This window comes from Tigriopus californicus, chromosome 11, assembly GCF_007210705.1.
Source record: "Tigriopus californicus strain San Diego chromosome 11, Tcal_SD_v2.1, whole genome shotgun sequence".
In the NCBI taxonomy this organism is placed as follows: domain Eukaryota; kingdom Metazoa; phylum Arthropoda; class Copepoda; order Harpacticoida; family Harpacticidae; genus Tigriopus; species Tigriopus californicus.
Window position 1 is genome coordinate 13,313,335 of NC_081450.1, and position 20,946 is coordinate 13,334,280.

General features: G+C 40.7%; 2 protein-coding genes across 2 annotated transcripts in view; one reads left to right on the forward strand and one right to left on the reverse strand.

Moving 5' to 3' along the window:
- Window positions 1-20,874, forward strand: part of LOC131890200 (uncharacterized) — a 21,751-nt gene extending 877 nt beyond the window's left edge. Inside the window, exons 2-6 of the mRNA XM_059239506.1 lie at window positions 10,995-11,375; window positions 18,674-18,819; window positions 19,901-20,076; window positions 20,247-20,365; window positions 20,468-20,874. Coding sequence (XP_059095489.1) covers window positions 11,202-11,375; window positions 18,674-18,819; window positions 19,901-20,076; window positions 20,247-20,365; window positions 20,468-20,767 — 915 coding nt within the window. The 5' untranslated portion in view covers window positions 10,995-11,201 and the 3' untranslated portion in view covers window positions 20,768-20,874. The remainder of the gene's footprint in view (window positions 1-10,994; window positions 11,376-18,673; window positions 18,820-19,900; window positions 20,077-20,246; window positions 20,366-20,467) is intronic.
- LOC131890191 (neuroligin-4, Y-linked-like) lies at window positions 11,355-16,039 on the reverse strand. The gene is made up of 3 exons (XM_059239494.1): window positions 15,452-16,039; window positions 12,166-14,743; window positions 11,355-11,696 (listed from the first exon to the last, which is right to left on the reverse strand). Exons 1-3 carry the CDS (start codon window positions 15,758-15,760, stop codon window positions 11,461-11,463), a joined length of 3,123 nt encoding a protein of 1,040 aa, XP_059095477.1. The 5' UTR covers window positions 15,761-16,039; the 3' UTR covers window positions 11,355-11,460.
- Window positions 20,875-20,946: the final 72 nt, after the last annotated feature.

The window sequence follows — 20,946 nt, forward strand, 5'->3', positions numbered from 1 at the left end:
GCAGTTTATGTAGCAATCTACCGTGCCTCTTCCCATTTTCTTTGGGCTGTGTGACGTTGCAAATAAGGGCCTTCGTTGACATGATGATGTTCACAACATACAATTTTTCGATAATTTTACGTTGTGAGAAACAAATACTACATCGTCTGCGCACAATATCAAGTTATTTGAAACAAGTCTCAACTTTTGTCTGTGATTGAGAAAGAAGTTCTTTATATAAATAAAAATATCAAACAGGTAACGCAAACAATGCATGTATCTTTTCCCCAATTGTCATGGATTCAAGCCCCGGTGTTGGAACTTAACCATTAGTCCCATGTCTTATTTTATTCAATTAAGACTCTTTTTCAATCAAACTAAACATTAAATCCATTATTTGACCTTTAAAAGCCTCATATTTTAAGCTCCTTACACTTCATATCACACAACTAAGTTGCTTGTTTGGAAGTTATTCTTTTTCCCTGAAGAAGGAGTGGGGAACGACCTAGAACATGGAGTCCGTTAGGGCTGGAGAGGAAAGCTTTTTGAAACCTCGCTAGAAGACGTTTGAGTGCTGTGTTGCCTCCTACATCGGGACTACTACTCCTGATCGGGAAGTAAGAGTTGATTTAGACTGAGCTGATCTGATTAGAAGGTAACACATTGCTCAAACATCTTTTAGCGAGGTTTGTAGAGCTTTCCCCTCCAGGCCTGACGGCCCCCTTGCCTAGGATCGATCCCTTGAACCCCAGCAGGTGTTAGCCTCAAGTAAAATCAGAGCTGCAACCATCTGGCTCAAAAGTTCATAATCGATGTAATAGCACGCGAGTCCTTTCTTCGTCTTTGGGGGTTTTGATTGGGACCAAAAATTATACTATTGGAGGGGTTCTTGACGGGCCAGGCCAAAATCAACACACGATCAATGTATTATGGTTGATGTTTTTAAAGCTTGCCGGAATTTCAATCTTGTCTGTCAAAACCCAAAGAAGCCAAGATTGGAACACCGTTCGGCGAGGTTTTACAACTTTAACTTAATGATGTTGATTTTAGCCCTCAATTACTTCGTTTTGTCCCGCAAACGATTTCGAACCTTTTTGCTGAAGAGGAAAGAAAGTAAACCTGCTTACAACCAAACACCCAGCTTCTTTTCCGAAACGCATGACATACAACCATTTGATTTATCAGGGATAATGATTTTGGTAGATTTGTGTTGATTGAATAAATTCAGACCTTGCTCAGAGCTCCCAACTATAAAAATGATTATGAGATGTCCTGTAAAGCTTTTAAAAATCTTACCTTCATTGCCCCCCTTTATCAAAGTAACTATGCAAAATGAATGGCGTTGTTATCAATTCATTCTGCATCAATTTGAAATCACATTAGTTTATCAATTGTTGAATATTTCTGGCCCTACGATTCAGTGGTTTACTAATGGACTGTATAATAAATAATTGTCTTTTTTTCTCTTTCTTTTCTTTCATTTTATCTACCCGGCAACTGAATTTGATGCTGAGCGTGCTACGACATTCGTCGTAAGAGTATTCTTCGTTATCCAAAGCAAAGCAAAATTTTAAGCCGACCTTCAACGAGTTTTCAAGCTTTTTAGTTTCCTGGAGGTACACCTCTTTGCATCATTAATTTTCTCATAACTCAAATGTTACTGGAATCAGTCAGGGTTAACGAAGGTCATGGTGGAACACATTTCATTAAGGATTGGAACAGAGTTAATACTATTCCGTGTATATTTAAATGCCCTTCCTAGCTATTCTGCTATCATTATCTGGTTTACATTTTTAACGAATTTATTCATGCAATTTCCGTATCTGAATGAAAAAGCAAGATGCTATGCATGCAAAATCGAGGCCACTGAGCCAATACTAGTGCTGAGGCGAGTCTGGACTCCAGTCCGGCAAAAGACTAGATTCCGCAGAGGACTCCAGTCTTTTACTAGGTCAGTTCTAGCAAAAAGACTCTTCTCGCAAAATTTAAAGAAAAATGTAATATTTTAGGTACATTTCCACCCCGCCTTCTCTTTAGGTAATCTTAAAATCAGACATGATTAGATGTTCGTACTTTTTGATGATGATGATTTATTTGGGGCCTCGTTAAAAAAAGAACAATATTGATAAATATAAGTAAAAGTAAAATATACAAAAAGTTGATTAGAGAGGAAAGAACAATACCAGTAAAATCCTTGAGCGCATGAATTTGGTCTTTGATGACAGATCGGACTCGAGTGCTAGTGTACTTGAGTCTTTTATTTGATTTTGGCGACCAGTAAATGAAAATATGTTGACATAGGATTGGGAGTGTTCGTTAAGTATGTGGTGCTCCCACCAGCGTTGCACTATTATAAGAAAAGGCACATTTTAAGATGATCTTTAATGAAAACAAATGTTCAACTGGAACGTATTTTCAAATGGTTAGAAATAAATAAATTAACTTTAAACATAGATAAATCTAAATTCATGATTATCAGGCACAAAAATTGTAATTTTAACTTCAATATCAATGTAAATGGATGTAGGTTAGAGGAGGTGGGTTCCACCACTTCCAATGAAAAATCCATACGATTTCTGGGAATGCAACTCGATAGCAAACTCAACTGGCACTGTCACATTGATAGTGTAGCAAACAAAATTCTAAAAATTCTTTTCAGTCTGAACAGAATTCGCAAGTCAGTGCCCAAAACTGTAAAGAAACAACTTTATAATGGACTTATCCGAAGTGTTTTGGAATACGGTATTGAATTTTATGGCCAAAGTACGAAACTGAAGATCTTGTCCATACTCCAGAAAAGAGCTATACGTTGGATAAATAATGCGAGGTGGTTTTCTCACACTGAATCTTTGTTTCATGAGTCCAAGCTCTTAAAATTGCAAGATTTGCGCACGCTTAAAATCGTTCAAGTGATGAGGCAGTCGTGCTTGCAAGAACTTCCACCATGCATTAATATTTTCAAATGGAAAAATAATCCTCGGCTTGGCGGTTGGAGAGCAATTACTCCAGTTGCCAAGTCGGGACTTTTACAAAGACTACCGAATTTTGCTTTTCCCAACGAGTGGAATAATTTCAACCCTCCAGGCATTGATCTAACCAGACTTAAATTCACCCAAACAACCAGAGATTATCTCTTACAGAAGTACTCTATTGCTCCGTGCAAACTCAAAAATTGCTATGTATGCCAACAAAAATCCTAAGAAATGATTTTTATTTTTATTTTTTATTACGATTATCAGCCGCTCAATCTCATCAAAACACTCCATGCACCAAATACAATTCTAAACCTATTAATTTTCCTCCCATTCCTGAAGTCGTCTCACATTTTCTAGTAAACATAACAAATTAACACTGAAATTATTTGCTTTGCTCTGTTTTTCATGTTCTTCTTTCTGTATCTTTTTCTTAGTCCCTTCTTTTCTTATAACTTCAAACCGATATGATTTCCTACAAGCCTTTCAATTTGATTTTGTAATTCTTCCAACTCACGTTATCGTGTTGCAGCTTGGCCTCTGTAACATTATTGACTATCTATGTCATGTCTTCGTTAATTTGCCCAGGTCCTGGTGAAAACAAGCTTTTGCTTACCCAGAACCTGAGGAATTACATGCTCATGAAATTTTTGATGTATCAAGATGCTAACGCAATGATAAAATTCCGACATTATTTAATCATTATCAAAGTGTTCCTGAAATAAATCTATCTATCTATCTAAATGATTTGGGACTCTCCACCAACGAATCATACCAATAGGTATTTGGAGAAAAATATATGGACACAATTTAAGCTACCGGTGAATGGGAACTTGGGGAAATTCAACCTCATCGACACTGTTTTGCAAATTGGAACATTATGAAATAGATTGGACTTTAAATTTAAGGATGACATTCTGCTACAGTTGTTTAATGGAAGTTACCATGCTTCGTCTATTCAATATTTGTGATGTAGTTATTTTCCGTGGTTTTGGTCAACTTCTCTGATATTCATAATGACTTCACAAGAACGGTAGTCATTTAAAGAAGCACTTTATTATCCAAAGGGCCAACGAGTCAATGGCTGCTCGAGCTAGCTGATCTCGTAGACCAAAGATCGGGTTTGGAGTGGAGCATGAAAAGTACGTACAACATCATAGGACATGCATTAAGACACGAACATAACGTATACAATCACAACAATATTATCATGGAGCAAACCAATCATTAAAATCCCGGGGGAAAATGCAACGCTTACACAAGGACGACGTTATCACTGGACAGAGACGGTAGGGTGGGGGAAACGTAACTTTTATCCAAATCAACCAAATGCATTTTTCTTTACACAAGTAGGACTTTAGTTGACTCAGAAAGCGTTCGTCAATTTTGATCTCAATCGAACGAATGCGTCAAAAGCAATGAGCTCTTGAAGTTCAGAACAACGTGGGCAGAAAATGACTTGCCTAGCACCACCTTGGTAAGATCTTACCAACGTGGTGCTAGCTCATTCAATTTGCACCCTCCTTGTTCTGAGTTTTGAATACTCATAACTTTTGACACAGACGTTCGATTGATATCAAAACTGGCTAATGCTTTCTGAGGCTACATTTGAGTAAAGTCGTGTGACGCGAAATCAATTTGATTGATAGGAATTAGAATTACTCATTTTCCTCCACCACCGTCGGTGTCCAGTGGTAAAGTCGTCTTTGGCTTACCCTAAAGTTCAAGAGAAAAAGCTTTCCCAGAGCTCATGTTGCTGTCAACAGCACCTGAAGCTCCCGTTCAAGTTCCTTAACGATTGATATTTTCTTCTGTTCGCAAATTTCGAGGCCTCCGCCTCTTGAGTTGGTCAGAAAAGTAAATTGGACTTCATCTAAATGCAAGTTCCTTAATAATGTAAATGCAGTCTTAGGTTACTCATTTCTTAAATGATGTTAATAATTTTTTAAATCTTAAATCCATTTCAGGGAAATTATGTCAACGCATTTTCATAATTTATTCTAAATGATAAAACAGATACTAAACATATTACCAAACGTCTTGCCATGACAAGACAGACATTAACAGAATCAGAGTGGCATTGATTTTAGATTTTGTACCCATCGGAACATTGATCTTAAGGCCTTTTACACATCGAACACGTATCACGTTATTTCGCAGTTTTATTCATATCCTGGCCTTTAAACGGGACAGAAAATATTGCACCCAAATCCTGGGTTAGGACAAAGCTCATGGATGCTTTTGAAGACGTACAGTATCAGATACCTTTCGTACCTTCTTGAACACTGTACAGTCCCAACTTTTTTAGCCTCTCCCAATACGAGAGCTCTCTCATTCCTGTGATGTTACTAGTGAAATATTTTTGGACTTGTTCTACCTTCTGCATAACAGCTGAACTCATTGGAGCCCAAATGGGTGAAGTATTTTCAAGATGTGGTTGAACAATCGACTTGTACAGAGTTATCATCGTGATGCTATCTCTGGACTTAAACGTGCGATATATCCAACCACATATTTGAAAGGCTTTTTCCACCTTCAACTGGATATGCTCATCGAACTTTCCATTATTTTGGAGGATTACACCTAAATCTTTCATAGGTGAGACCTGCTCAATATCTTTACCTCCTTTATCTACGAGTGTAGTATTTTAAGGAGTTGACCCAAACGTCATTGAGCGGAATTTTATTCCGTTCAGGGCCATATTACTCTCAGTTACCCAAGAGTAGATTCTTTGTCCTTTTTCGACTAGTGCTTTGCCAGACTAATGGAATCTTGGCCATTCCTACCAGAAGCTAACCTCGTGTATCGTTTGCGTAAGAAGAGAGACTGGCAGTAATACTAGGCTTTTTAAGTAGGACAATGAATATCATAAAAAAGAGAGGCCCTAAAATGGAGCCCTGGGGAGCATCTTGACCTGATATAATACGTATTTGTCACAAGACGACCCTTAAATCTTAACAATTTGCTTCCTATCATGAATGAAGCTTCCTATCCAATCGAGAACCTTGTCTTGGATCCCAATGTCATGAAGTCTATTCAACAAAAGGCCAGTATCAGTTTCAGCTTTTCTGGGCCAAATTTGATTAAAATTCCTCAGAAAAATCCTCTTGAGAGAATTTTGGCCCTTACGAGTAGTTTCCTGTGTTTGTTCTAGTGCTGGGGCGAGCCCACCGATGTTTTAACTTTTTGCTGGACTCGAGAAATGACCTGCATATTGGTCATGTAAAATTGTCTAATAGAGAAGTAGAGGTTTTAGTTTGTCATCTTCAAGGTCTTGTGATCTGTCCATCTGACAATATATAGGCCCCCCCTTGTTCAGTAAGCTCGTTCTTGTCAGCTCTCAAATTCATGGGAAATGAGTTGGACCAGTCAGTTTGCTCAAAGGCTTTCTTTGCAGGGGGCTTCAATTTTCCGGCTAGCGTTGTAGAGTGGGAGGCTAGTCCCGATGGGTATATTCCCATTTCGAAATCGACGTCTCAGTCGTTCGAAAAGCTGGAGGAATTTTCGATCTTGAAGGAAAGGAAAGTAGAGTAGTTCAGGAGGTGAGGTCGAATCCGAAGGCATTTTTCTCTTATGCAAACTCTAAGAGAAAGATGAAGCACCCTGGAGGGTCTTTTGAGGTCGATGTGGAAGCCATAGACAATATAGAGTCTATGGCCAACATACTTGGAGATCAGTTCTCTAGTGTGTTTTTAACTTCAAAGAGTTTAGCAGCAACATCCCATTCCTCTATTGATGACTTTGTTGAGATTGGCCAGGCTTGCCAAGCTGAGCATTTAGATGATCTTGAAGTCACAGATCAGGATACTTTAGAGGCCATCAGGGACTTGAGACTCTCGAGCTCCCCCGGCCCTGATGGTGTGACATCTCAGTTTCTGATGAGATGCTCACAGGTTCTTGCTCCTGATTTCTCGTACTTGATGCGTTGCATCTTGGACCAGGGCCAGTTCCCCTCTTCTCTGAAGGTAGCTCAAGTTGTTCCAATATTTCAAGGGTTGAGATAAGTCGCTTCCCAGTAACTATAGGCCGATTTCTCTCACTTCGAATATTACAGAGGTGTTTGAAAAGGTCATGAAGTCCAAACCTTTGAATTTCTTGATGTCAATGAAGTCCTTCCTCCTAGCAAGTACGGGTTCCGAGCACTATTTAGTACGGTTACCCAAAGACACTAAAGCAAGGAAACGTCACTTTTTCGTAAACGCCAAACCTTTACTCCAAGTTAGTTAGGCCTGAACTTTTGATGCTGAAATTTTTGAATGTCGAATATTGGCATAACTATTGAACAGAATATGGGACTGACATCATTTTTGTAACCACTGCTGGTATGCTCTTCAAACCATGTCTCCTGAGTTCCTAAGCATAGGTTTAGGCTCAAACTTGGCTGAGTTCATCTATTCAACAAGATCTTGTGGTCGTATGAAGTGCTTATTTGGAGAAAGATGAGCGGTTTAGGAGATAGAATATTTTTGCTTCCGTTTGCAGTCTCAATGACCTATAGGTTGATGAAAGTAAGGGCATTTAGCAGGTCTCATCCATGAAAGATTTAGGTGAGTTCCTCCAAGACAATGGAAAGTTGGCTGAGCATATCCAGTTGAAAATTGGTAAAGCTTTTCAAACATGTGGTTGGATATATCGCACGTTTAAGTCCAGACATAGTATCACGATGATAACTCTGTACAAGTCGATTGTCCAGCCGCATCTTACATATGCTTCACCCATCTGGGCTGCAATGAGTTCAGCGGGTTTGCAAAAGCTCGAAAAAGTTCAAAGATGTTTTATTTAGAACATTGAGGATATGAGAGAGCTCTCTTGTTGGGAGAGGTTAGAGAAGGCTTGTGACATTGTGAAATTTCAATATGAGGTTGATTCGATACTCTTAGTTTATTTGCTTCGTCAGTTCCCGCCTTTTGTGTGCGTGTGTGAAACCACGTTGGTTTCAACTTGATTCGAGAAGATACCTCATATGAGCACAAGTTGACCAAGTCCAACGTTTTGGTAATTCCAAAATTAATCCTTGTTTGAAAACCCCATCACATTGAATTCAAATAGGAAATAGCTATTTAAGATGAATGGAATAAATAAGCATTCAAGTGCAAAAAGTACTTTTTGTTAAAGAGATTTGAAAAAATCGCGTAATAAAATTTCACATTTTTTCTAAAATTGACCAGGATTCTTGAAAATTATTCGCAAAAAGTTTCCTGAAATGGCTCAAAATGCACAATAAATTGCATAAAAATGTCAAATATTGCTCGTAAAATTTCCAAATTCGTAGATGCAATAAATTTGTAGAACAATATCGGATGTGCAGTTTTTTGCAAAATTTGCACAATTTGCAGGATGCAAACTTTGGCCAGCCCTAGCGATTAAGCGCAGTCTGATTCCTTTCATCTCTTCCTTTTGGATTACCTTAATGGTTTTCATGAATCACCATCTTTGTTACTTCTCACTTTTATTTGATACATGCTGAGTTTTGAAGTGATATGGTTTTTGTTGATTTTTGATTAGCTATATCACAATTCTGAAATGGGAAAATGTTTTATCTTAAGTTAAGCCATAAAGAAAGTGGGCGGTGCTTGTCACATTTCACAGACAAAGATTCATGCTTTTCAAATATGTCTAATCAAAAATATCTGGATAACGATGCAAGTAAGGAACGGGGCAAACAAACTACCCTTTGACGGCTCCTCCTGATAGCTTATGGTATTGGGGATTGCATCGATGATTCCGTTTAACAAAATGCTGCACCGCAACCAAAGTATCAAATCGGACTCTAGAAGTCTATTAGATCTTTTCAGATGTTTTTTTTTGCTCTTCATGAAATGTAGAAAAGGCCAGAATTGGACCTGAGAACCGGGTATTTTCAATAACTGGAATTGAGACTTGGAAACACCACTGGTAGCATTACAAAATAACACGTTCCTCAAGCCCTGATTATGTCTATAGGGTTGCTAAAAAGTTCGCCGGCGATAAGTTTCAGTAATTGTAAATCCACCGTGGCTCAAATTGGCAAGTTGGATTGGCCTCAAATTTTAGGAGGAAAGCGCTCCTTAAGATCATATAAAAATGCGGAGGCACTCGAAAGAGGATTAAAGGCTGCTTGGGGAATATCACCATTAAAGCTGTGCTTGCCACAATGAATAGAATTTCAAAATGTATCAGTCAAATTGTCCGTGCAAAAGGAGGTCAAATGGATAATTTTACAAATAAGAAAGGTTAATGGCAGTTCTAACATCACCATAAAAAAGTTTGATGCATGCATCAAACTTTTTTTATGAACTATTTGTATTTCTAATTGCCGGCGTACTTTGTGGCAGCCCAGCGTGCCACAGTGAATGGAGTTTCAAAATGTATCGGTCAAATTGTTCGTGCAAAAAGAAGTCAAATGTATAATTTTAGTAATAAGAAAGGTTGATGACAGTTCAAACATCATAATAAAAATGTTTAATGAATGTATCTCGTATGGTTTTAGAACTATTTGCATTTCTAAGTGCCGGCGTACTTTGTGGCAGCCCTGTAGATATACCCATGTCTAATCACAATTAGCGCCTTAAGGTCGTATTTCAGGCAGACACTATCGACCAATGTTTTTTTAGCTTCCATGCATATTTCTCAATTGGTGCTGCTGACACTTAAGTTGAATCAGATGCAAATGCATTGGCGCACTCTGTGATGAGTTACGTAGCATCGTAACAGAAACAAACTTGACCCACGAAAACATCAGGTTGTTCGTTTTAAAATGGCTTTGTAGTTGTTCGTTGTTCAGTGAGATCCCAAAATGGGTTCTCTGATGCTTCTCCGTGGTCTTATTCAGTATCAAGTATTCGCGAAAAAAAATTAAACTGCTTTTTTGAATGCATCAAAGATGTACTTCTATTAGTGAAAGAAATGGAAAAATATGCTTATTTAACCATAGCCACATTGAATGGAAATGAATGACAATTTCGACCAGATGTTTCTGGAAACCAGCTCTTGGAACTTTACATTAAGATATCTTCTGAAATTGAAAATATGAACTTCAAATATCTAATAGGTTCTCCATCTATTGATGTATCGTCTGAAAGCTTAATTAAAAAGGCGAGGAGGAGAATGGAACGGGTGTGTGAAGTTTTAATTGAAGTGTAAGAAGACAGAAAATACATGCATAATTGCAAGCAAAGTACATAACAAGGGCCCATATTTCCAACGTCAGACAGCCCAAGCAAAATAGGGTAGATTGCTAAATCAACTACTCGTAACATGCCAGTTCATTCCGGATATTAGGTGACCTGGGTCACTAACTGTCTGCACATAAGATTTGGAGAGAATGATCCACAAAGGACTCAATTTTTTGTCAGATTCAATGAAGAAGATTCGGCCCATCCAGCCCTAAACTTGCTAAAGGCTAACTCACAAAGTCTCCTCTGAAGTCCAGAACGTAAACCATATTTCGTGTAACCTAGGAAGCCTATAGTAATGAAGATAAATGAAAAAGGACCTAAACTATGGTGTCTTGCTTCTTTTTGAATAAATGTTTTACAGAATCCGCGTGTTGATACATTTTTTCAAGTGTGTCTCTATTTAAACAACGTACGAGGTGATGCAGTAATTATTTAATAACGAACTGATTCCAATATCTAACATTACACAATTTTCTAACATAATACAAAATTGAATACCCTCGAAAATTACGTGCTTGTTCGATTGAATTGACACAACTGAATACACGAGCTCTATTGATCATGACCAAATTCCAACCTAATTAAGTTTACACGGCAACTTTCCTGTCATTGAGCCTTTGATTTAAGCCATCTATGGCACAGTGCTTCACGGCGAGTATAAATCATAGCGTATCACAAAAGGAGGAAGGCGCTGTCGTTCTCTCTCTCTCTCTTCTTCTCTGTAAGAAAAGGCCGGCCTTGGTTTTCGTTTGGCTTCTCTGCCTCTCTTTCTCCGCAAACTCACACCGTTGTCTGGTTGCGACGTTGAGGCAAAAGTTCTCGTGAGCAACAAGTTTGCACATCGTTTCTTGACTTACCCCCAAGACAAGCCTTCTTGGCCTTTCAGTTCCAAAAGCTGCGAGTACCGGAAGATAACTCGAGATCGATTGTGGTCCTTAGATGGAAAACACGTTGTTGGCAATGACCTAACTGAGAGTGATCTTGACCAACCGATACTCGACCATACCGAGGTTCCTATCTTATCTCGGGCAAGGGACCTTCCCTTGATTGACCCTCCCAGAACCCATTTTTCATCCTGGATTCGTCGAAAAAAATGCCGATTTTTGTTTACAATAACTTTGCTGTGGACATGGGGATGACCGACCGATCTCCATTGCCCACCATGCCTCCCAGGAATTCGAGTAACGATACGGGCTACCCGGAGCTCTGTTACGATTTCTTGGACATTTTCAAGTTTCCGGTCTTCGAGGTTTTGGTCACATTTCAAGTGAGTACAAGGTCCATTTTATTTCTAGCTCTATACTTAAAATGCTGTAGGTATAAACGTGTTGAAAATAGGAGAGGGTATTTTATTACTTGGATTCAATGATCCTGTCGTAGTGGCAAATGCCGTATTGGTTCCTACAATATCCAGCTACAAAGGTTCCATCCGCATTTCCACCAATCCTGGGACAGTCAATGTCGCCTTCGCAGCGTTTGGGAACACACACTCCTTGGATTCGAAGGAGTTCACTTCTAAAACACTTCCGACGATGAATGGGACACTCAATGTCACTTTGACAGCTGATAAAGTCAAAATTCATCGTATCTGGAAAATGACAAGACCAACTCTCATTAAGCTTCCGAAGGCCAATGTTCCAAAGGGAGATTGAAAGTCTTCAAGCACATCTCATAAGCTAAGGCCACAGCAGTCAGACACTGCGATTGGATTGAAAAAGGCAATGCCAAATACTTGGGATGAGAGTCCCTTTCCAAAAAATGATCAATCAGTCTCCAAGAATTGGAGCACTTTTGTGTCACCTGTTTGATAATAAATTACTGTAATTATTCTTTCACTGGCACGAAATTAGCGGCTTGGCCTCTCTAAAGCCTCGTTTTGGCGTACTCATGAACATGAAAGCTAACTTGCTTAAAGTCACATGTTGAAGTCTTTTTTGATGGTTCCTAAATTGTGCCCCGTTAAAGGGGAAATGAGGACATAACTCTGTGCAGTCCGCGGTACATTTTGAAGGGATCTACGTACTCGTAAACCTGAAATGTGCAATATTGCAATATACCTGCTTGATGAGGACAAACATCCTTATCGGACTCGAATTGGAGCCTGATCCAAGCATCGTCGGAGCAGAACTTTGGTCTCTTTCTGGGAACACACAAATCCCATCCTTGAAAACCGGCTCGATAGGATCCCAAGCAATCGTCGTATTCCTCTGAAGTGATGCGTATCGTGTTGGAACTCGATGCACAAGTTCGGCCTTTGAAGGAGCGCTGAAGTTGGTGCCAAGTCTCTTCCAAGCAAAAGGTCGGTTTCAATCTTGGCTTACAGGGAATGAAGCCTCCATCTGCACCATTGCGCACCGATTTCAAGCAATCGCGATGGCCTTCAATGGCCATGTAGTTGGGAACGCCACTCCCTTGAATCGATCCTGGGACCCGCTTGCTACCGTCACATCGAGATCCTTCAAAAGTTTTGAGGAGCTTGTTCCAGCTTTCGAAGTCGCAGTACTCTGGTTTGCGATATGGCAAGCAATGATGGATTTGGCCCCCATCGTTGCGCATTCCCATGCACCGGTCCAAGCCATTGACCATCAAGTACTCCATGTTTTGAGGTCTGGCTGTGGTCGAAGTGGTTGTGGTTCGCATTGTGCCCGGACTGGGGGGAAGCTCGTTTTCCAATTCCTGGCAAGATTTCCCAGGGAAGGTTCGTTTTATGGTCTCCCAAGTCTTGAATGGACATCCATGGGGTCGAACGGGGGGCAAGCATCGGGTCACTGAAGGGCCCGCGTTCACTTTGTCGAAGCATTGCTCGCTGTATGGCAGCGACAAATACGAAGGCGGTCCATAACTAGCGGAGTTGGGGGCATTCATCACACGATCATCACAGCTATCTCCTTGGAAAGTGGTTTGCAGTCGGTACCAAGTATCCATAGGACACATTCCAGGTCTATTTTGGGGCAAGCAGTACATCTGTGCGCTTCCATCTTGTACCTTCCCCAAGCATTCGCGATAACCTTCCAAAGCCAAGTAGGGAGGAGTTGTAGCTTGAACCATGCTTGTGCCTTGAACCCCGAATAATTGATTGACTGGGTTGTTATTGGGAGATACTGCTTGGCCTTGATACGATGAGGAATCGAAACTATTTTGGTTCGTTTGAAGTGGAGGCAAGGAAGGAGGAATAAGTGGCACAACTCTTTTGAGGTCAGCTCGAGTTCGATTGAAGAGCGTGTTCCAAAATATGTTACGCCATAGGAACATCCGATCATGGAAGCGTGCCTGATCGTCCAAGATCAATTGATCGCCAATCTCGAACACATGCTCCTGAGCATTGGTGAAAGTTTTCCACAATGGGAATGAGTCTGTTGCCGTAGGCGTAGGATTACCGTGTTGTGCAAAGTTTGTCCAGAGTTTGAGTAGATGGTTCGAGACCTTGACATCGCCTTCAGTCTCAATGGGATTAATGGTCCTCAAGAAGGAGACATTGAACATGAGAAGGAGATCATCGCCGTGCGATACCCCAAAATCGATGTCTCTCGTGCCAAAAGGTGCCCCGTACAATTGGCTGTAGCTAAACGAGGGTCGATGTGTGAGCTCATAGAAGTAAACGGGGACGTTGCTCGACACGAAGGATTGTGCCGTTTCGTGCAAAGGCGACAAGGTCAGTCCATCAGACACGATATCCAGCAAATCCTGTTTCATATCCATTGACACGTAGTTATTCCCCAAGTAGTATCTTTTCAGCACATTGAGCACGGTATTCTCGAGGTCAGTGAGGGATTTTCCCGCTTTAGAGAGAAATATTTTGGCGGAAATGTCGTTCCACAGATTATTCGCCTCGTTTATCCGGTTCCATAAAGAAGGGACGTACAACGTGCCTTCATCTTTACAAGCTCCCATCATAATGGGCATCCTTTTGAAACGTTGCTCCATCATCAACTGCCACGGATTGTCAGGAAGAAATGGCACCAAAGCGTAAGTGTCGATCACAGGGCCAAAGACCAAACCCGGAGCTTCGTTCTCGCGTTGTGCGGAAGTCAAAGCATCCATAATGTTTGATTTGGGCATGAGATGAACAAAGATGTCCTCTAAGTTCCGGTTCTGGAGGCAATTCATCACATCTTGCATGTACTGTCGGTTGCAATCCAACAGCTTCAACAATGTCCTACTCGATTGCTCGGTTTGCTTGGCCAACATTGGATGGACCAGTATAGGCATGGCTCCGGATTGTAAGATCGCTCCTTGGAACAGACCTTGGCCAAGGTTCGTCAGCAAATGAGCATGGACCGATTGAGCCCCAGCAGCGTGACCAAAAAGAGTGATTTTGTTTGGATCGCCGCCAAAGGTTCGAATATGAGAATGAATCCATTTCAGGGCTTCCAGCTGATCTTTGAGTCCTTGATTGCCAGAAAGTTGCCAGTTCTCCAACGACAAGAACCCTAGGGCAGAGAGACGATAATTGAGAGTGATTAGCACGACATTGCGTTGATCCATAAATAGCTCGGGTCCATAATGGGATCCAGTTCCCATGCTGAAGCTGCCTCCATGGAGAAATACCATCACCGGTTTCAATGGACATGATGCATCTGTGCACGTGGTTGGGGTGTGAATATCCAGTGTGAGGCAATCCTCGTGACCAAAGATCTTGAATTAAAAGGACAAGTGTTCAGTCAGCACAGAGCAAAGAGAGGTTAGTTAAGTTGGGTCAATTGATATCGGTCATTATTTCCCTGGGATTGTGCTTGACTGTGCATACCCGGTGGGATTGGAAATCCTTTCATGATATCTAAGCTTAAAGAAAGCCTCTTGAGCAATTCACGGAATAGATCAATGCAAGTCCACCTCTTTGTAACATAATCCCACTTTGAAGCTAGAACTGAAATCCATACCTCGATCAAGAACGAGGTGGAACGGGGTTTTCTTTGGTTCCATGCAACTCCTTTATGTTAAGAGAAGACCGTATTTTTTGTCAAGACGGGTTGGGCATATTCATTCCTAGAGAGACTTTTAAGGACTCCCATTGGGACAAAGGGATCAAAGCTCTCATTTGAAATTTGAAGCTAATGTAAAAAACAGGGTCCCCATTGTGTATTTATTCTACAAGTGTTGGTTGATTGAATAAGTTACATTGGGTCGACCAATGAGGTTTCACAATCGAATAAGCTAATAAGGTTCTAGTTTTCTCATTAATCACAACGAGTTATTGATGCTCGACAGCACATGCTTTTTGATTTCATACAGACACACGTTTTTGGGCGGCTTATTCAGCGGAATTCCTTGGATTACCTTTTCCAAAGGGCGCACGGCCCAAAAGGCCAAAACCGTGTGTTTTTACGTGGAAAAAAATCTCACCTTTAGCTCATCGGTTTTGGTCAGATCAATTTGCGAGCAAGGCATGGAATAAGCCGTGGCATTCACATAAGTGATGCCCTCGTACTCGAGAGGCTTTGGATCCCTGAATCTGAGTTCTCCCACGGGAGGTTGGGCGTATGGGATCCCCCGGAACGAATTGTATCTGACCCCATGGGTGTTGGTTTGGATGTTCTCACCCTTGAACTTGATCCGATAGCCAGGTCCGTTGTGGGTTAGGATGATGTTCCCCAAGGACAGTTTCACGAGGAGCAAAAGTCCCAAAAGGTCACGTTTCTTCATTGAACACATCCTGATAGAATTAAATCCATTGCCGATTGGGCGAAAATGAGGAAGGACCTCCAAATCGAGCTTGAGGGAAATAAAGGATAGTAGTAATGTAATCTAGTGGTAGGCGACGACAAGAGCCCAATATAACTGTCCTTCATTGGACAGAAGAGTGGATCAAATTGGGGAAGTTTGGCGTCGTTCTCATCGTTCATCTACTAGCTTCATTGTATGTACGTATGTACTGTCGTTGTTCTCGTAGTTGGCGTCACAAAACTCCATTAGTTTGGATTGTTCCACAACAGATTTGAGGGGACTTGGAAGGTCGTGGGTAATGGTCTGCTTCAAACGAGTATTAGGCCATCAAACTGTCGTCTGGAACGGATGAGCTCATGTATGAACAGTTCAAATTGAGTCGCATTACATTTGAACAAAAGGATCTTGACAGGGAGCGTTTTTGAGCACAAAGTCGAGCATCGTGTGATGAATGGAACGCCACATGAACCAAGTACATAGGGCGTGCGAATCCTAAGCCTTCCATTCTTCCTTGCTCTAGGCATATATCCGTCTCTACTACGCTTACTAATTGTACCAGACGAATTGAACATGGAAAGAAGGAGAGATGACTCAATATCTGTAGGGAGCAATGGGTCATACTACTGTGCTTTTTCTTGCAGCCTCTTTTTTCTGCTGAAACGAGATACTAAAGCACTCCAAAGGGCAACCGAATAGTTTGATGATTATTTAGTGAATTATGGGAAGGCCAGTTTTACCATGGCTTTTGATGTGGACCTGGATTGGATTTCTCATTTAAGCGAATAGACTCATTTATATAATGAGACCGTCTTTATTTGATGCTCTCTGTTTGTAGGATCTTGTACACCCTGAACAGGAGAAACTTTTTTTGAAAATTAGACCTACCAACAAAAATGTTATTATTTAGCGTGAAGGCTCAAGAGGTAACTAACTAATTAACTAAATTGAATGGTTCAAAACTTGTAAACAAGTTGTTCATTTCTAGAGCATCATGATATTTGCAACTTCAAGGCGATGTCAAAATCCACTTCATCAGCAAACCCCTCATACTATGGCAAGCGAAAGATCTATCAAGCACAAGTGTGCTGGAGATTTGATTTTCAAAATTGATAGATCTGCTTTGAAGAATGATTTCGAGCGAAAAATATCTTGACAAGTGCTTGTTGGGTTTCAGTTATGCAATTTCCAAAACTTACAAAAGATGTTAATATTACGGCAATGTCAGAAGAAGCTCGTAACAACCATTCTTTCCAACATGGTTTGCAAATTTGTCCAAAGAAGTTACGCCCGAGGTCTATAACTTGAACTATTGCTCAATGCAAGGTACAGGGGTGGGAAGTAATTTTTTCCAACGACTTTGGGTGACATTTGTCGCCTTCATAGCCATTGTGGAACCCGTTTGAGAAAATCCAGGACTAGTTGAATGTATTCACACCTATCTTTAAAATAGATTTTTTTTCCGCGAAACCCAATAATGTCGGAGCAAGAAATTAAAAGGCAGCAGTTGTGTGATTAGCTATATGCCACACTGCCAAGAAAAATCAAGATTTCTGTGTTCCAACATGGTCAACTTCTGGCCTGCTCACCTATGGCCCTCCTCAAACCCATGTTCTCAACCATTTGGACTGGGCCGTGTGGGCTGTTTTAGTGGCAAAGGCCTGCCACACCTCCTATTCAAATTCGGATGCCCTGAGTGCCTCCAACAGGCAATAGTGGGACAATCTATCCCCCACCTTCAGTTCCAAGAGCTACACCGCTTTCAGGCGGGGTGCTGAGGCTGTCATTCCAGCTTATGGAGATAACATGGTCTTGTGTTTGAGAAGAAAAATACATACACACATTGAATACTAAAAGCCATTGTTTAGCCAATCGTCTGCAAATATTGGTTTGGTATTTTTCTACTGGACTCTCCTCTTTTTTCATGAAATTTTATGTGGTCACACGTAAAGATCGGAAAAATTCACTTCCCAACTCTGTTCAAGATGCGTCACAAAATTCCAAACTCAATGGGCATGAGAACGTAACCTGGATTGTTGTGAATTCAATTGGGGGCTGCAAGAAAGTAGCATGGAAAAGCCCTCAAACCTACAAAGCTTGGAATTCAATCTTTACTGTAGAGCTGCTTCTTCTGCCAATGAGAGTCCTTCAAGGAGATTGAAAAGCTCCGTATTCTTAGGAGATTACTTTTCATGCTGAAGTAATGGCCTCCTTGCAAATTTTACTTTCAAAAAGCACATAGCTCTACCAACTTTGTTTCAAGATATCTAAAAAGACGTGATATTCCTACGCACGGGGCTTAAAAAAAATTATGGCCCTTCTATGAGTTCTCTGATTGAACAAAACACTGAGAAAACCTGTCAAGTTCTTGCCTCCCATCTGTCGTTAACATGCCAAGAGCAGCTTTCTTGTGTGTATTTTCTCCTTCGAGCATGAAACGAACCTTCTTGATCAAATGACAGACTTATTTTTGGCAAACAGGTTGATTCAATGCTTATGTTGTCGTTACGAATTGCCATTTTCAGTTTGCCACAGTAACAATATATGTGGTGGCAATCAATTTTTACTCAAGGAATGTTCGATTGAGCATCTTCTTCAACTTTCTCTTTAGACAAGTGTGTGCCTAATGTTTTTCTTTTCGATCCAACAAAATGAAGCCAAAATTCACAATTGAACCATATGGAAATTTGAACTTCCACAGAACATGCCAATGATAATAGATGACCTTTTTTGATTAACCTTGAAAAACAATGCCTGATACGGGGTGCTAATTAAAGCTGACATTTTTCTAATTGAGGGATCCTTTAATCCAAGACCATCTGAAATAGTACCAACAGGCGTTACTTTCATAGGTATTGATTTCCAATACTCTCCTCAAAGGAACATTTTTCCCTCTTGTTCCAGATTGTCCTTCCAGTGTTTTATTCGTTTTTCGTTCCTTGCGTTTCCGTGTTCATCTTAGAATGCAGCTGTCAGCACCAATCGGATGTGTCACTCACCAATTTCAGGAGAAAACTTTCCACCGTTCTCATTGGGAGTTGGGTACATTGGTAAGTACAAGCAAAGACTACTACACAACCTGGACCGTGAGACATTCGGATTCTCTTGAAATATTTGCGCTTTTGAAGTTATTTACCAAGCCAAATATGCAGCTTTTTGCAAGAGAACCACACAAATACTGATTGACGACTGAGTAGGAAGTCTTGTTTCACAAGACATTTTTGACCTAAAGCAAAGGAAATATTTGGTCTTTCCGTCAATGTGAAATTACCGAGGTTTGATGTAAGGTGGCGAAACCCAGGGCACTTTATTCCCGCCCCTCTGTTGAATATCTGATCTGCTATCGTCCAAGTACTTTTATGTTTACTATCCCAGCCGGGTACAATCCAGAAATTTCAGAAGTCTTTATACTACAAGGTCCCCTAGGAATGACTATGGAATCACTTTTGATGCACTAATATAGGAACACTTTTCGAGGCCTCGTCCCCTTCAAATTGTTCAGATAGAGTTAAGTACGTTTGGATGGAAATGGTTGGACTTCCAAAGTAAAACAACCAGCCTCGACCATGAACGACTACCAATGTTAGCCTACAGGGTAGCCAGAAATAACAGAAATTCCCCTTTAGTATTGAAAAACGAATCGATAGCATATGCAAATCAAAATGTTGCGCATAAAAAATTAAAATAAGTGGTTCTCTTTCATTAAATTGAAAGTACTTTCCACCATCAAAAAGAAAAGAGCGAATTTTGCCAAGCCCCCATAAGTTGTCTCTACACAGGAAAAATGTAGCATTCATGGAAAATTAGTATAAGGTATCCTATCCGTGCCAAGTGCGTGAGCAAGGTCTCGTTTAATGAGGTTTATGGTAGTCGCAAAAGAAGTCCATATTACGTAAGTGATATGCTTGGAACGTCTTTTTTGGATGTCCGTTTAATAACCATTTCAGTATGAAATTGCCAATGCTATCGAATTTTGTCCTTAAAAAACTTATTGCTGTCATTTCCGTTTACCATGTGCTTTCCAAGGTTGGTCGTTCCATGCTTTTCAATGAACTTCCATGTTGAATCGTATTTTTCCTCTTAACTCGAATCTGGCATTAATGGGGATTAACATGAATCCATCTTCTTAAGGTACTTGCATTGGGAGATGTGGACCTGGTTTTGGTGCATTTTGGCAGGATACTTCAGCTTTTGGTGTGCCATGCCCCCTCGCTATTACGAATATTGTGTCGGTCTCGGCACCACGTCTATCATGGTCTGCCTCATTTCAAATCTTTTGTCAGATTACAGACTCAATCTCCCTGAAGGTTAGTCCAGAATTGGAAGAAGCTTGAGGAACCCGTAGGTTTTGGAGCACTCACTCCTTCAATTAGAAGCAAAAATAACAGATTTGTAGAGCTTGTCAGTCAGCCAAAGGAAGACGCACAGTTGTTTGGCACTGTAATCCGCTTAATTTTGGCCTCGTGTGGTGTTCCAGGAAAGGCAAAATCGATCTTCAACCTCGGCTGCTTCTGCTTCTCCACGTGGCTTCTACGCATCCTCTATCCGTGTGTTTTCAACATTGGAGTGCACGATGCAGATTTCGACTTCTTTGGGGTACGGAATCGTTACGACAGTTGTTCTGCATCTATTTAAGCAATCAATTAACACGTACTTCCAGTAACAATCGTTGATAAAATATATGCCCGCCCTTTGCAGGAGTTCTCCGAGGACATCAGTCCTCCACCTACGCCTCCGCCCCCTTCGTACAACGAAGCTATCGAGAGTCAACCCCCTCCCCCGTCCTATGCTGAGACTTTGAGTCGAATCCGAGCCCAATTACCCAAACTCCAACGATCGATTTCACTCCAAGCCCAAAAACTCGGACGGGATTTCTCCGTAAGGAGAAAGACTCGGACGCAGCAACATCAATCGAGTGCCAACGTGAGATCTCGTCAGGGATATGAAGGTTGCAAAAAGCCCACGAGCCAATCAGTCCATGTTACCTCGGTGGTTTGACTAAACGGAGCTAAAAACCTTTACCATATGAATGTGATACTTGGAAAAAGCACTCGAAAAATATAATAGAAACAATATGAAAACAGACAATAACGTTCTGTCGTAGATTTATATGGACTTTATGTCGTTAAGTTGATCATTACGTGCGTAAGAGAAAAATATTGTTTTGGAACAGTGTG